This window comes from Chanodichthys erythropterus, chromosome 15 (assembly GCF_024489055.1).
Source record: "Chanodichthys erythropterus isolate Z2021 chromosome 15, ASM2448905v1, whole genome shotgun sequence".
NCBI lineage: Eukaryota > Metazoa > Chordata > Actinopteri > Cypriniformes > Xenocyprididae > Chanodichthys > Chanodichthys erythropterus.
Window position 1 is genome coordinate 36,931,633 of NC_090235.1, and position 18,010 is coordinate 36,949,642.

An 18,010-nucleotide genomic window follows, 5' to 3' on the forward strand; every position below is an offset into this window, starting at 1 on the left:
GTAAAGGTCTTTTTGGCAGTATGAGAACACTCCCAACAGGGGCTTTTCATTCATTTCGAATTAACTCCCTGAAGTCTGAAAACGCATCGGCGCGTTTTGCAGGATTTTTTTTTCACATTGCAGCAAAACAGACTTAAAATACTCCGTCATTTCTTGTCATAGAGACATAAGTAATATATCAATTTAAACTATAGCATGTCTTCTTTTATTTGTGTACACTCAGAGTAAAAACACAATGTTGTGCTTTTTGTAAAATAAAGAAAACTAACATGATGCGTGATCTTTCCTCTCCCTCTGAACGAAGTCCAATCTGATAGTTCTCAGAAAATGAACTGTAACTTATGAATACTAATGACAAAAAAAATGACACTTATGTCTAAAGAAACGTTGAAATGTCAGGTTTTAAATCGTGAAAGTCAAATCGAAAACAAACATTCTGTGTTTATGTAATCTGTATGAAAAGAGAGCCATGTCAGAAGTCTGTGATTCAGCTCATTACCCGCTAATGCGGCCACGCCCACTGAGCCAGCGCTGTTCAGACGCAAATTCAGAGGCAATACATGCATACATCGTCTCAATCATGTATTTATTGTCTTGAAAAGTGTTTATTTGGATGTTAAAGCAATGGTTAGCAATCTCTAGAAGACATGCAGTTAGTTCCTAGTTCCTTTTCTTCTTTATATGAATTTGTGGCCTAAAGGTGTACAGAGAGCGCCCTCCGGCTGCAAGTATGAATTGAAAAGACCATTCCTAAAATGTCCTCTTCTTCTTTAGAATAATTTGTGGACTAAATCTGCACAGAGAGCACCCTCCGGCTGCAAATATGAATTAAAAACACAGTATCCAGCACTCATAGTGATGACAATAAATATTAATTCTCAGTATAGAAAATTGACATAAATATATAAGAAAAATCCATCAATATTTCTCCAAATGTGCATGCTTTTAAGCTAAAAGCCTATATGAAATGCCATAGAGGTAACATAATTGTTCAGACATTTTGCATCACAGAAATACATTATATTTAAAGAATATAATAGAATACCATTATTTTAAATTGTAATAATATTTCACAGTATTGCTGTTTATGATGAGCTGAGACATTATTACAGAGGGTTTTTTTTCACAGCCTACCTGACTGAAAGACCTCATTAATATGCAAGTCATTCAGGTCATTATTATGTGATTCTTTTGTCTTCTCAGGTGTAAATGGCCCATTATTCATGCAGATTCAGACCTCCACGCATACTGTGTTTCTTGACAAAAGTGTCTTACAAAAACTAAATCAATATATTATTTTATATGAAGGAGTAGGCAGCATAATTTTTACATAATTCTGAAGCAAAAACTCTAGTCTACAACCTCCAATACCCAAAAGTCTTGTGAACACAGATTTAATATACTTTTTTGGGCCTTATTTCAGTGACTTAAGTTTTTTGTTTTTTCAATAACCACACATAAACATTATTCCTTCAAAAATACAAACATGTACATACATGTTCCTCACATATTATTGTAGCCTAGTTTGTGCTGAATACAGTGTAATGACACTTTTGTCATTTATATGTTTATGAACAACTGAAAAAAGCACAAATGTCAGGGCATGTCAAAACTTCTCCAAGCCCCAAATCAGCCTCAGACTCCAGAGGGTTAATGTAAAGTGGTCAGTTAATTTATATGAAAGATTGGTGAGATTACTAACTTGTATAGCCTCTTCTGTATTATCAGTGGAAGAATTGTTTAATAAATTTTATTAACAAAGAATAAACAAGAATAACTAACACAACTACTAAATGAATACCATGAATGATAAAGGAAGAAAGTGCATAAGATACATAAAATACATGTGATTAAGTTGGGTGTGGCTATGGAAGAGTTACGTTATCTTATGGAAAGATGAACTGTTTCTCTGAAAATACTAAGGTGAAGAACCTTATTATGCACCAAACAAATAAACGAAAGATTATTTGTTATTAACTAACATCAGTTATATTACATCTAATGTGAATTACAAAATCATATACTGATAATATACAACAATGCCAAGGTCTCTGGAAAGAGGTTTGGTAAAGTGATATTTAACCCTCATTCACTGATGGAGGGAACGGAGACGTTGTGTCTCTCATGCCACAACTCTGAACTGCTGCTGACAGAAATGAGATGCAATCCTGGCTCCTCAGCACAAACCTGAGTGAAGCATGTGGGCCCTTACATACCCGGATGTCAGGGGAGTGGACATGCATGCAAATTTCACTCGCAAACTGCATTGGCCTTTTCTGAATATGTCAGAAAAAATGCGATTCATTTCGGAGAAGAATAATTGACCAAGCAATTAGAATAGGGTCCTCACACCATCAGTGCTTGTGTCCTAATGATCTCTTTTTTTGGATAACAGGTTTGTAAACACATCTCATTACAAGTTTGGAAAAATGTTTAGCGCATGTTGCTTTTTTAAATGAACATTATATGTGACTCAAAGTCGCAGTGCTTGCAGAGATGGAGCAGCATTAACTGCAAACTAATCAATCCACACTGTGCACTTCACCTTGAAACAGGTTGCCTGCGAATATAATTATTTAATTAAAACTTTGTGACGCAACATGCAATCCTAGATTAATCTCACACACAAACAAGCGGCTCTGTCTCACACACATGCAAAACTGTATCCCACGCATGCTACTGAGGTAAATTTGTTCATCACACAGATTGATTTTTTCATAGAATGTGCGATATATATGTGACACTGTACAGCCCTGCTTTTATGACACATCTATTCCCATATAACACACTACACATTTTCAACATAGGCCTACATAAAGTCTGGGGACAGTAAAACTTATTAATTATGGCAGGTTTGCATGTAGAGTTCAGTGTTTGTATTTCCTGCATGATTTAATCTAAAATTAGGAATACATATTTTGTTTTGAAGCAAAAATCTGTCATTTTTAGTTTTAGTATAACTGTCATGAATGAGGCTGCCTCGACTCATCCACCGGACCACCGGAGGGAGCAATCCCCTGAATATTGACTGTCACCATTCGGACTCCATTTCCCATAGGCCCTCATTCCTGGGACTGATTACACATGCACCTGCACCATATCACACACACACTATTTAAGACACGCTCACGCTCTCATACCTCGCAAAGTCTTGATTTGCCGAGGTGATCATTTCTGAGCGTTATTTCTGTGGACTGATTCTCTGTTATTACCTGGACTGTTTTACTCTGCTTGATCCGTTGCCACCTGCCCTGATTACTGCCTGGACTCTGAACTTTGTTTGCTTGCCGCCTGCCACGACCATTGCCTTTGACCCGACTCTGATTATTGCTGCCAGCCTCAACCTCTTGACTATCCCCGACCACGGTACTGTCTTTGCCCTGTTACTGTGTTGTATTTTTAATAAAAGCTGCAAATGGATCCACTCTCCACTGACCCTTCAGTACAATAACATTATAATAGCATGCATATTTGTACTTTTTTATGTAAAGAAACCAATGTATAGTTGATATTTCGGTAACACTTTCTATGAAGACCATGCTTATAATGATTTATAGGCCCATTTATACTTATTTATAAGTAAGTATTACTATTCTATAAATATATTTATAAAGCCTCATTAAGACCTATATTGTAACGAGGCGGGACTCAAGGTAAGATCCATCTGCAGGCTTTTATTAAACAGAGTTCGTAGTAAGACAGGCAGGGGTGGGACAGTGGAAAACAGGAATGGCAGAGAGCAGGCAGAATCGTGGTCAGGATACAGGCAATGGGTCAGGGCTGGCAGATAACAATCATAAATCCAGGAAACAATAAACAGTCCAAAGGGCAGGCAGCAGAGTATCGTACACGGGAACAAACAGGATCAGAAACAGACAGACAGGGTAAATAACGCTTAGAATTGCTACAGAGTAAACAAGACCTCGCAATGATGTGTGGTGAATGAGAGTCTTATATAGTCCGGTTAATGTGCTGCAGCTGGTTGTGGTGATTAGTGATTAGTGTGGAGTGTGTGCAGGTGACTGGCAGGGAGGATTATGGGAATTGGAGTCCGGAATGAACGGGAACGTGACATTTATAGATTTATAAATGATCATATATAAAATAGTTCCAGAGACATTTGTTTGCTGTACCAATTAGTAATGTCTTTAACTCCCTGAGGTCTGAAAACGCATCGGCGCATTTTGTAGGATTTTTTTCACATTGCAGCAAAACAGACTTAAATTACTCCTTCATTTCTTGTCATAGAGACATAAGTAATATATCAACTGAAACTATATAATGTTTTCTTTTATTTGTGTACACTCATAGTAAAAACACAATGTTGTGCTTTTTGTAAAATAAAGAAAACTAACTTGATGCGTGATCTCTCCTCTCCCTCTGAACGAAGTCCAATCTGATAGTTCTCAGAAAATGAACTGTAACTTATGAATACTAATGACAAAAACAAATGACACTTACGTCTAAAGAAACGTTGAAATGTCAGGTTTTAAATCGTGGAAGTCAAATCGAAAACAAACATTCTGTGTTTATGTAATCTGTATGAAAAGAGAGCCATGTCAGAAGTCTGTGATTCAGCTCATTACCCGCTAATGCGGCCACGCCCACGGAGCCAGCGCTTTTCAGAGGCAATACATGCATACATCGTCTCAATCGTGTATTTATTGTCTTGAAAAGTGTTTATTTGGATGGTAAAGCCATGGTTAGCGATCTCTAGAAGACATGCCGTTAGTTCCTAGTTCCTTTTCTTCTTTATATGAATTTGTGGCCTAAAGGTGTAAAGAGAGCGCTCTCCGGCTGCAAGTATGAATTAAAAACACCATTCCTGAAATGTCCTCTTCTTCATTAGAATAATTTGTGGACTAAATGTGCACAGAGAGCGCCCTCCGGCTGCAAGTATGAATTAAAAACACAGTATCCAGCACTCATATTGATGACAATAAATATTACTTCTCAGTATAGAAAATTGACATAAATATATAAGAATCCATCAATATTTCTCCAAATGTGCATGCCTTTAAGCTAAAAGCCTATATGAAATGCCATAGAGGTAACATAATTGTTCAGACACTTTGCATCACAGAAATACATTATATTTTAAAGAATATAATAGAATACCATTATTTTAAATTGTAATAATATTTCACAGTATTGCTGTTTATGATGAGCTGAGACATTATTATAGAGGGTTTTTTTTTCACAGCCTACCTGGCTGAAAGGCCTCATTAATATGCAAGTCATTTCAGGTTATTATTATGTGGTTCTTTTGTCTTCTCAGGTGTAAATGGCCCATTATTTATGCAGATTCACACCTCCTCGCATACTGTGTTTCTTGACAAAAAGTGTCTTACAAAATTTAAATCTCTCTATTGTTGTTACATGTACTGTGTCCTGTGACCTAGTTTTTCCCCAGTCCGTCTGATTAGTTCATTTGATCCACCTGTGTCTCGTTCATTATCCCATCACCTTGTTTAGTTCCTTTGTTTAGTCTCTTGTATTTATATCCTGTGTTTGCCCTTACTCTTCGTCCGTTCTCGTTTGTATCAACACGTGTGTATGCTGTCTCTCTCTGTTTGGAATTAAAGTATTGTTATATTCGTCATCTTCATCGTCGTTGTGCTTGTCCCTACAACCACACGTAACAGAATACCGGACCAAAACAGTTTTTTCTTTGGCGGCGTTTTACTTCAGTTTTTATTTTTTGTTTTTCCTTCATGGCTCTACCCGCAGTCCAGCTCCTCTGCCTGGAGCAGGGAGACCGCTCGCTGGAACAGCACAACAGTGACTTTCTCCAGCTTGCGTGCCTGACTCACATCCCGGACCGCTCGCTCTGTATTTACTATCATACCGGCCTGAGCGAGCGGTCCAAGGCACGCATTCCAGCGGGCGGTCCAACTGAGGATTTCGCCGCATACGTGGAGTGGGTGCTGATAAACAACAACTCTCCGTTCACCATCGGCCCTGCTGAGGACGACACCAGCACCACTCCACATCCAGAGACCAACCATCCGCCATCGACGTGCACGACGGAGAAACGAGAGCCCACCACAGACCGCGGAGATCAACCTGCCGGGACGATTGAGACCGAACCTGAAGAGAGGACGGAAGGAGTCGTCACCCCGGGATGTGAACCGCTAGGTGTGTCTGACCAGGTGCGTGAGTCCGCTACATCGTGTGCTGTCGAGGGAGTGTTAGTGGAGTTCGAGGGCTGGGAAGAGAGCCCCGACCACAACATCAACACGGCGGATGGCATCGTCATGTCTACAGGAACGTTTCTGGATTTATTGGATGTGTTTGAGGAGGTAAATTCCCCTTGTCTTGTTTCCCCGCTGGTCCCGTTCAGCTCAGAACTGTCTGTCTCCCCGCTGGTCCCGTCCAACTCAGAACTGTCTGTCTCCCCGCTGGTCCCGTCCAGCTCAGAACTGTTTGTGTCCCCGCTGGTCCCGTCCAGCTCAGAACTGTCCGTGCCCCTGCTGGTTCTGTCCAGCCCTGTGTTCCCTCCCAACCTCCCTCTCCCGCCTCCTCAAACCATCTCATCTCTGCTTCCCCTGGTACCCTTCAGCCTCTCATCAACTCCATCACGTAAACGCATGGATCCGACTCGACGCTTCAGGCCACCAGTGTCACCGTGGACTGAGGTTCTCCTGGCTCCGCCTCCAGCCTTCAAGTCCAACACTCCACCGCGGCCTGTCGACGCTTCGCCTTCGCCGTGGCTCCTCCCTCCCTCGGCTCCAGCGGATACCTTCAGCCTCAAGACTCCACCGGGCTCCCTCGTCCCACAGGCTCCGACTTGGTCAGACGTCGTCCAGCCTGCACCTACGGTTTCGCCTGGCTCCTCCTTCCCCCCGTCTCCTCCTTCGTCCTCGGTCGCACCGCCTCCATCTCAGTCTTCAGGTTCCCGGATTCCACCTCGGATGCTCGTCGTCCCGGCTCCAGCTCGGTCTCCAGATCCAGCAGTGTCGGTTGGGCTCTCCGGCATTCCAACTCCACCTGGATCACCATCATCGGTGGCTTCTCCATCGGCCGTCCCCAGGGTGGCGCCTCTCATCTCCCCACGATGGTTCTTCCTGTCCTCGACTCCACCCTGGGGCCTCATCATGGTTGGTCTCTGGACCAACATCTGGCTCCTCCTGCTCCAGGCTTCCCCTTGGCTCCTCCCACCCTCCACTCCCCCTTGGACTATTTTTGTTTTCTGTGGACTTGGTTTTTTTTCATCTGCCCTTCGCCCTCCTCCAGAGCCCCCGCCCCGCCCCCCCCTTCTGTTGGACTCCATACGGCGCGAGGCCGCGCCTACCCGGAGGGGGGCGATATGTTACATGTACTGTGTCCTGTGACCTAGTTTTTCCCCAGTTTGTCTGATTAGTTCATTTGATCCACCTGTGTCTCGTTCATTATCCCATCACCTTGTTTAGTTTCTTTGTTTAGTCTCTTGTATTTATATCCTGTGTTTGCCCTTACTCTTCGTCCGTTCTCGTTTGTATCAACACGTGTGTATGCTGTCTCTCTCTGTTTGGAATTAAAGTATTGTTATATTCGTCATCTTCATCGTCGTTGTGCTTGTCCCTACAACCACACGTAACAATTGTTTTATATGAAAGAGTAGTCAGCATAATTTTTACATAATTCTTAAGCAAAAACTCTAGTCTACAACCCCCAATAACCAGAAGTCTTGTGAACACAGATTTAATATACTTTTTTTGGCCTTATTTCAGTGACTTAAGTTTTTTGCTTTTTCAATAACCACGCATAAACATTATTCCTTCAAAAATACAAACATGTACATACATGTTCCTCACATATTATTGTAGCCTAGTTTGTGCTGAATACAGTGTAATGACACTGTAACGAAGCGGGAGTCATGATAAGATCCATGTGCAAGCTTTTATTAAAGTAGAGTGGTCGTACAGGCAGGGTCAAAACAGGAACAAACAGGAACAGTAAGGAACAGGCAGAATCGTAGTCAGGGTACAGGCAGTAGATCGAGGCAGGCGGATATCATACACAGAACGCTATACCAGGCAAGGGTATGGACAGGCAGCAACGGGTCAAGAAACAGGAACAGGCAGCAACGGTAACAGACAGGCAGACAGGAATATAAACGCTTGGAGATGATACACTGGGTAATCAAGACTTCGTGGTGAGGTGGTGTGTGTGACAGTCTTTTATAGTCCTGGTAATGAGTGGCAGCTGGGTGTGGTGATTAGTGTGGAGTGATTGTGAAGTGAGTGCAGGTGATGAGCAATGGAGGATCATGGGAAATGTAGTCCGGGATGTGACAGGAACAGACGTGATCGTGACAGACACTTTTTCCATTAATATGTTTATGAACAACTGAAAAAAGCACAATGTCAGAGCATGTCAAAACTTCTCCAAGCCCCAAATCAGCCTCAGACTCCAGAGGGTTAATGCCTAATGTTTGCATTAGAGGTCATGAATTTTAATTTTGATTTGTTAAAATCTTTATCTCCTCAGCCATATGCATGGTATCGCTTGAAGCAGTTTGGAATTATACTTTAAAAATACTGTTGCAGTGTTTTACAAGTATGTAAAATTAAACTGTTTGTATTAATGATTTCTTCTTCTATTTTCTTTTTTTAATATTATCATTATTATAACTACAGGAATTATTGTTCATTAGTTACATTTACAAGTAAGCAACTTAAAATGTATGATGAGCACATCTTCATGATTTCTTAACATTTGATGTAGGAAAACTGCATCATGGGCCCTATAATACACCTGGCGCAATGCGACGCAAGGCGCAGTGCAAGTGTGTTTGCTAGTTTGCGTCCGGCGCCGTTCGCGTTTTCCCGTTCAGCGCCACGTCCTTAAATTAGTAAATGCATTTGCGCCAGTTAGTGCGCCCATGGGCGTGCTGGTCTGGCACGTCGACTTTGCTTATTACACACAGGGATGCGCATCACACAAACATGCCAAATATTAAAAACAAAAGGATTACAGTGTAAAAGAATATTATTGTGTAGGCTACATAAATATAAAAATGTAACTTCGTTTACCTTCTAACTAAACGTTTAACTTCGCGCACGAGCAGATCGATTTCTTCGCTTGAAAAGCGTTCAACTTTTCCGCCAACAAATTCCACCATGTAAATAGCAATCCGCCATGGCGCGAGCGCATCTCGCTCTTAAAGGGAATGGGAGATGACACTCTGATTGGTTTATTTTAACGTTACACCCATTACTCATTAAGAGAATAGAGACAACCCATTTCAAAAATGCGCCCCGGCGCACGGACCGTTTTTCCGTCGTTAAAATAGCAAAAGTGGATTTGGACACGCCCTGAGTGCACCTGCGCCATGCACTTTACACTTTGCGTTTAGATCGTTAAAATAGGGCCCCATATGTTTTCACTTTACTTAAGGCATCAATGATGCATTTATAGAAATTAGTAACTGTATTATTACTCACAATAAGTATTTATAAGAACACAGCACAGCTATAAACAATATATTCACTAATTTGACAGAAATAAATTTGAATAAAATGTCATTGTAACTATAATATAATAACATTATAGCAATGCAGGTTGCGTCTTTACAAGTACATTCATGGAACCATACAACTGACTAATTAATACTTATAAATCAGTGTATAATGGATTATGAGCATGAGCATTAAAAAAGCAAATGCATGACTTAATTAATTATATAAATAATATAAATGTAACTATAACTGCTCTTATAATGCAGTATAGGTCTTAATAAGTCTTCATAAATATGTTGCTTATAAATAAGTATAAATGGAGCTATTATTCATTATAAGCATGGTCTTCATAAAAAGTGTTACCAACATTTGAATCTTAACTCTATGGAAAAACAACGGGAAGAGTGTTTTCAGCTTGTTTATTTTCATATAAAAATATGGCATGCAGTTGATGTCAAACAATGGTAAAAAGCTATCTAAAACATCATTCAATGTAAATTATGATAATCATAATTAATAATCACAATTAAAGTTTCATGGGAATAATTGGCAATTATGATTTTTGTCATAATCGTGCCATGAGCACACCACGTGGTTTGGGGAAAAAATAGAAATTATTATTACAGAAACCATTTGTCACCATTATGTTCAGTTTAGTTTAGTTTACAAACTTTTAGTTTGTATTTCATCAGTTCCTGTGTTTCTTTGTTTGTATAGAGGGTATGCATTGAAGTCACTTTCCGGTCCCACTTTATATTAAGTGGCCTTAACTACTATGTACTTACATCAAAAACTAAGTACAATGTACTTATTGGGTTCATATTGAATTGCAAAACACTTTTGCTGCTATTCAGGTGGGATACGGGTAAGGTTAGGGAAAGCTTTGGTGGTATGGGTAGGTTTAAGGATAGGGGTAAGGTGTAAGGGATGGGTCAACAGTGTAATTATAAATGTAATTACAGAAATTAATTACAGATGTAATTACATGCAGGTGTTTTTAAAATATAAGTACAATGTAAAAACATATATGTACACAATAAGTGCATTGTATCAAATGATTAATTAAATGTAAGTACATAGTAGTTAAGGCCACTTAATATAAAGTGGGTCCCACTTTCCCACTGTAACACGCCCCTTCAGCCAGACTGAGTGGCAAAAGAGTCTGCTGCATGACTGGATTTAATAGGGGAAACTGTGAAAATGCAGCAAAGTAAAGTAAAGTAAAACAAACGATTATCAGTTTAAACTGAAGGTTGGACTCGATATAGTGTTCCTTACAACTTACCAAAGATCCATGATCCATATTGACATGCAGCCAGGAAACGTGTTTCCTGACATTCATGTGCCTGATTTTGACGCTGGGGAAATACATAAAGCAAATTTGCCTGTAAAAGCTTTATATAAATACAATATAGGTAGGTGTAAATCTAGGTGATCACTTATATCAATGTTATATCATCATATCGTCCAGCCCTAAAACTTTTGTCAGTGCTGAAAAACATCCAATCGTGCAGAATTTAAGGTAAATATTTAATTGATGAGTGGTCAATACAATATAGGAGTGTTATTTTACCTTAAAATTCAACATATTGATAAAATGATAACTGCAAATCCACATTTCGCTGCCTGGAGTCCAGTTGTTTCTGTGAATTGTAGCGATCCATTAGCTTCTGTTTTCTGTAGCTTTCAGCAGTCTGTAAAAATATACCTCAGATTTCTTGTCAAATCTATTTGTACAGTCAATCGCAAAGCTCTTTCCTGTTTTAGATGTGCTTTGTGTGTTTTTTGCGGCATTCACTGTGAAAACCAATGCTGCATCTCAGTCTTTTTGCCACTCAGTGGGCATAAGTGCAGTCACTTCGGCCGATGGTGACGTCACGTGCATACCCTCTATTCCCGCACTTCCTTGTTGCCATGGTCATTGTCATTATGAGTTTGTTGAGTTCAGCTGTGTTTGATTAATTATCTTATATTATTAGTATTTAGTATACATTTAGTATTTAGTACCCAAAAATAAAATAACCTGCTGTCGTATAATACTGCAGGCTGGAGTAGTGCTAACACACTGTAATGGAGAACTGATAGCACAAATTACAATTACAAACTTAGATTTAGATCAGTGTTTTTCAACTGTTAGGTCATGAGCCAAAAGTGGGTCCCAAGAGTAGTCACTCTTCTGTCAGACACAGTTTAAGAGTGCCTAAGAAAAACAGGTAACACTTTACAATAAGGTTTATTAGTTAACATTAGTTATCTACATTAGTTAACATGAAATATGAACTGCACTTCTACAGCAGTTATTAGTCTTTGTTAATGTTAATTTCAACATTTACTAATACATTATTAAAATCAAGAGTTGTATTTGTTAACATTAGTTAATGTACTGTGAAGTAACATGAACAAACAGTGCTGCAAAAACTGCTGTATTTTTATTAACTAACGTTGACAAAGATTAACAAATAGAGTAACAAATGTATTGCATATGGTTAGTTCATAATGACACATTAACTAATGTTAACAAATGAACCTTATTGTAAAGTGTTACCAAAAAATGCTGTATCCTGTAATGCATTTAGTATCTCCTGTCAGATGAGATGTTGTCAAGCTATATGTCAGTCTTATTACTTTAACATTATTTTCGTAATGAAATAAAAAGTCTCTCACTTCAGTAAAACAAGCTTTCCTGTCCTGTCAAACGTTATACTGTGCTGACAGCGTGCACTCTTCAGTTGCTTTAGGGCCTATATCACTTCACTATATAAAAAGAGCAAAAAAAATGATGAGCATGCAACGTTGTGGTTAAGTTTAGTAAGTCTTTAAATTACCAAAAAGTATATATAAATGAAGTAACTGGTACGTTGTATGTTAACTGGGAAGGATTTACATGCAGGAATGATGTTCATTCTATTCATCATGATCAGTGTTCATGTGTTTTATTAACAGTTCATGTTAATACTGTGTATTTACAATGGTAACTGTAGTTTCCAAAATGCCACTTTATTTTCACCTAATTTTCTATATTTTTGATAACTGGTGGCTCATACCAACTTATTAACTCTATTATATTAACAAATATGAATTAACTCAGTGGTACTCAACCCTATTCCTGGAGTACCCCCAGCACTGCACATTTTAGATGTCTCCCTAATCAAACACACTTGATTCAACTCATCAGCTAGTTAGTAAAGACTCCAAGACCTCAGATGGGTGTCAGAAAAGAGAGTCATCACAAAAAGTGCAGTGTTGGGAGTACTCCTGGACCAGGGTTTGGAATCAATGTATTAACTAGTTTTGGACTAGTATTTAATAGCCTTACCTTATCCTGTTATTCATCAGAGTTAGTGGTACAGTATTCTTAAAATGTATGCATATGTTAAGTAAAGAGGGACGGAACTTCTCTGTCAACAATTTTTAATAATTAATTTGTTTAGTTCAAAATCCAAAAAAAAATTGGGTCGCGGCTTCATGAACATGGGCAAATGTGGGTCCCATGACCCACATGGCTAATCATTTAAGTGTGTAAATTAATCATTTTATTTCCCCTTTTCAGTTTCAATTTCATTTATAGTTAAATAAAAATACAATGCATATTCAGAAACACTACCTTATAAACAATACCTTGCAACTGCGTTCCCTTTCGATACTACACTCGTACTGCATCGAATGTCTTATTATAAATAAGACGAGACACATATGGGGAAAACTTTTTTCTCAGATTTCTGAAGCGTTTTTCAATCACACAGTGAGACTGCATGGCCATTGGTTCGTGAAGTTAAAGCAAACTAACCAATGACGGCGTGGCAAAGCCAAGCGAGCCAATGTTGAGCGAGCCCGCTCGAGCCTGCCAAAAGGGGCGGGGTATTGGGCTATACAGTGGCAAGAAAAAGTTTGTGAACCCCTTGCAGAATCTGTGAAAATGAGAATTATTTTAATAAAATAAGAGAGATCATACAAAATGTATGTTATTTTTTGTTTAGTACTGTCCTGAGTAAGATATTTTACATAAAAGATGTTTGCATTTAGTTCACAACACAAAACAATAGCTGAATTTATTAAAATAACCCCATTCATAAGTATGTGAACCATTGGTTCTCAATACTGTGTGTGGTTACCTGGATGATCAACGACTGTTTGTTTGTTTTGTGATGGTTCTTCATGAGTCTCTTGTTTGTCCTGAGCAGTTAAACTGAGCTCTGTTCTTCGGAAAAATCCTCCAGGTCCTACAGATTCTTCAGTTTTCCAGCATCTTTTGCATATTTTAACCCGTTACAGCAGTGACTGAATGATTTTGAGATTCGTCTTTTCACACTGAGTGACTCAAACACAACTATTAAAAAAGGTTCAAACGTTCACTGATGCTCCAGAAGGAAACACATGATGTTGATGGTTTTGCTGAGCGCTTCACAGCCGCACAGAAGTTGTCTCAGACTATGCAACGCTTCCTGCCAAAGTGCTTCAGTTCTTCTGATTCAAGCCACCCCAAACTTCATATATTTCTCAAAAACCAGGAATGTGCTGGCCCATGACTGGCCCAGCCTCCTCCTGTATGCCTTTCCCCTGATCGCTCTGATTCCCCTGGTTGTCAAATGAATCAGAGAGGGTTCTCTCAAGGTCCTCCTGGTGGCTCCTCTGTGGAGGACCCAACCATGGTTCTTGGACCGGTCTCAGTTATCGCCCAAGAAACCATGGCCGATTCCTTTGAGGCAAGACCTCCTCTCTCAAGCTAGAAGAATGATAAGGCACCCCAAGCCCGAGCTGTGGGATCATCATGTGTGGTTTCTCAATGGGAGCCTGCAAGCCTCCCCGAGAATGTCTTAAACACTCTCACAAGCTAGAGCTCCATCAACAAGACGTCTCTACTCCCTGAAATGGTCCATCTTTGCCGCCTGGTGCATGGCCCGCGGTGTGAATCCATTGACTTGTGACATATCACAGATATTGTCCTTCCTTCAAGACTTAATGGATAGAGGCCGTACTCCCTCTACCCTTAAGGTCTATGTCGCAGCAATAGCAGCCTTTCATGCTCCTATAGCAGGGCAGTCGATAGGGAGAAACAACTTGGTTGTTCACTTCCTTAAGGGATCCAGGAGGTTGATCCCTCCCCATCCCCTCACGGTTCCTACCTGGGACCTATCCGTGGTGCTTAGAGGTCTTAACTCTCTGGAGTCGGGAAACACGCTGGTGCATTTTGGAGGACTTTTTTTCACATTGCAGCAAAACAAACTTACAATACTCTGTCATTTTTTGTCATAGAGACATAAGTAATATATCAATTGAAACTATACAATATCTTCTTTTATTTGTGTACACTCATAGTAAAAACAAAATGATGTGCTTTTTGCAAAATAAAGAAAACTAACATGATGCGTGATCTGTCGTCTCCCTCTGAACGAAGTCCAATCTGATAGTTCTCAGAAAATGAACTGTAACTTAATGAATACTAATCACAAAAAAATTAGACTTATGTCTAAAGTAACGTTGAAATGTCAAGTTTTAATCGAAAACAAAAATTCTGTGTTTATGTAATCTGTATCAAAAGAGACACGTCAGACGCCCATGATTCAGCTCATTATCCGCTAATGCTGCCATTTCTCCAAATGTGCATGCTCTTAAGCTAAAGCCTATATGAAATGCCACAGAGGTAACATAATTGTTCAGACACTTTGCATCACAGAAATACATTATATTTTAAAGTATATAATAGAATACCATTATTTTAAATTGTAATAATATTTCACAGTATTGCTGTTTTTTCTGTATGTTTGATATACACCATGATGAGCTTGAGACATGATCACAGAGGGTTTTTTCAAAGCCTACCTGTCTGAAAGAGCTCATTAATATGCAGGTCATTAGAGGTTCTTTTGTCTTCTCAGGTGTGAATTACAGCATTATTCATGGTCATTCACACCTCCACACATACTGTGTTTCTTGACAAAAAGTGTCTTACAAAAACTAAATCGATATATTGTTTTATATGAACGAGTAGGCAGGATAATTTTTACATAATTTTGAAGCAAAAACTCTAGTCTACAACCTCCAATACACAGAAGTCTTGTGAACACAGATTTAATATATTTTTTGGCCTTATTTCAGTGACTTAAGTTTTTTGTTTTTTCAATAACCATGCATAAACGTTATTCCTTCAAAAACACATACATGTTCCTCACATATTATTGTAGCCTAGTTTGTGCTGAATACAGTGTAATGACACATTTGTCATTAATATGTTTATGAACAACTGAAAAAAACACAAATGTCATGGCATGTCAAAAGTTCTCCAGGCCCCAAATCAGCCTCAGACTTTAAGCCAAGCCAGACTACCGACTTACATCTCCTGTAGCTGAAAACCGCTTTACTGCTAGCTTTAGCATCGGTTAAACATGTGGGAGATTTGCAGGCACTCTCTGTGAGCCCCTCCTGCCTTGAATTCAGGCCTAGCGACTCCAAGGTCGTCCTGAAACCAAGACATAAATACATCCCGAAGGTCCTATCCACCCCCTTTTCCGCATTGGTTATTCTCTCCGCTCTTCCTCCTTCTCAGGATGATCAGGAGTCAAACCTACTCTGTCCTGTCAGGGCCCTGAGGACCTATATTGACCATTCCGCCTTTTTTCGCCAGGCAGAACAGCTTTTTGTCTGCTTCGGTGGCCGCACGAAAGGTCTTCCGGTCACAAAGCCCAGACTTTCCAGATGGATTGTCGATGCCATAGCGCTCACTTACTCCTCTTTAGGCGTTCAATGCCCTTTAGGCGTAAGAGCGCATTCCACGAGAGGCATGGCCTCCTCATGGGCATGATCCTGTTGCCACATTTGTCAGGTTTTATAACCTGGACGTTCCTGCGCTTCAGACACAGGTCCTTTCTGTGTAAACCTCACTGCTGTGACTAGCTTATGTTTTTTTCTGTTATGTCCCCGACCATGTCCGGGTATAACTACATTTCATGCCCACTATATGCATCCTAGGCCCCATTGGCGCCTTGGCTATATGGGATTGGGAGGATGACTACAGTATTTCAGTCACCGTTGTCCGTGCCATCCTGTCCTATAGGTATCTGGTGCAAGCCCTTTTAAGTGCTCTACCCTGATGCTCTGTCGTCCCCCTGCGTAGCACGGCGTGATTGAACTGTCCCCATATGCATCTCGTCTTATCTATAATAAGACATTTGACGCAGAACGAGTGTAGTATCGAAAAGGAACATACTCTGTTACCGACCTAACCTCGGTTCCCGACGTACACTCGGTTCCCTTACATATGGAACGAGTACTGTGTACTTTGCCACACTATTCGCGAGACGCCTCATGCCGTCGCTTCAGTTAAATTAAATTGATTTGCCATGGTGAGACGGCCACTTATATAGCCAGCTCTGCCGCGCCATCATTGGCTCGTTTACTTTAACTTCACAAACCAATGGCCATGCAGTTTCACTGCGTGATTGAAAAAGGCTTCAGAAATCAGAGAAAAAAGGAGTTTTCCCCATATGCGTCTCATCTTATGTATAATAAGACATTCAACGCAGTACTCGTTCCGTATCTAAGGGAACCGAGGTTATGTCAGTAACTGAGTATGATATTGTGTAGGCAACTGCACAGCAAAAATGACCCCATAGCACCCCCTAGCATCCAATCAGTGCTAATACCAGTATCATCGGTTTGAACTTAGATACCGTTTCAAAGTTATGATATTGCTGCAAGTCTATCTCAAACCAACTTAAATGACAGTCCAGCTATGGGATTGGGTCAAAGATTGAACCTCTGGCACTCTTACAAATGGTTCCAAATGTAAATGTCCTCTTATATCTATGACAACTAATGAGGTATTGGTATTAAAGACACAAATTATTTGGTTGCCACTTGTTTATTTATTTATACATTTATTTATTTTTTTCTTTTCCAGGTGAGTGTATTTGGGTTTGGAGCAGATGAAAATGGAAACTGGCATCATTACTTTGAACAAAATAAGCATCATCATAATGCTGGCAATCACGGAGGAAGCTATGAATATCATATTGCACTTAAGCTTCATGAGAAAAAAGGAATTCGGTTGTATAAAGGATGGTGATTACAGTAAATTTCACATTTATTAAGTATTCTTAATATTATGCTGTCACATGCGCACTCCGTTTTGGACTTGTTGTTGTTCCATTTCCCGCCACCAGTTAATCACCATGGCAACTGATCACCACCATCATCACACCCAGCTGTTCCCAATCACCCTCCTTGTTATCCCGTGTATATATACCCTGTGTTTCTAGTCTTGTGTTGTCCGGTATTGTTCATACTAAGTTGGTTTATCTCCTAGTAAAGACATATTCTGACTCTATCTCCTCGTCGTGTGATTAGTATACCAGCAACTGTAACAGAATACCGGACCTTTACAGTTAAACAGTTTGCGGCGTGTGTTTTTTTGTTTTCCGTCTCAGTGTTTTTCATGTTTTACTTCCCGTCTCTGTCATCATGTTCACACCCGCATATCTGTTGTTATGCCTTGAGCAGAAGGACCGCTCCCTCGAGGCACACTTGGACAATTTTTTGTTTCTTGCTCCATCAACACATTTCCCGGACAG

At 39.9% G+C, this 18,010-nt stretch overlaps 1 protein-coding gene across 1 annotated transcript in view; it reads left to right on the forward strand.

The window, feature by feature from the left end:
• st3gal1l3 (ST3 beta-galactoside alpha-2,3-sialyltransferase 1, like 3) overlaps positions 1 to 17,505 on the forward strand; it is a 100,116-nt gene extending 82,611 nt beyond the window's left edge. Inside the window, exon 6 of the mRNA XM_067411648.1 lies at positions 17,341 to 17,505. Coding sequence (XP_067267749.1) covers positions 17,341 to 17,505 — 165 coding nt within the window. The remainder of the gene's footprint in view (positions 1 to 17,340) is intronic.
• The last annotated feature ends 505 nt before the right edge of the window (positions 17,506 to 18,010 follow it).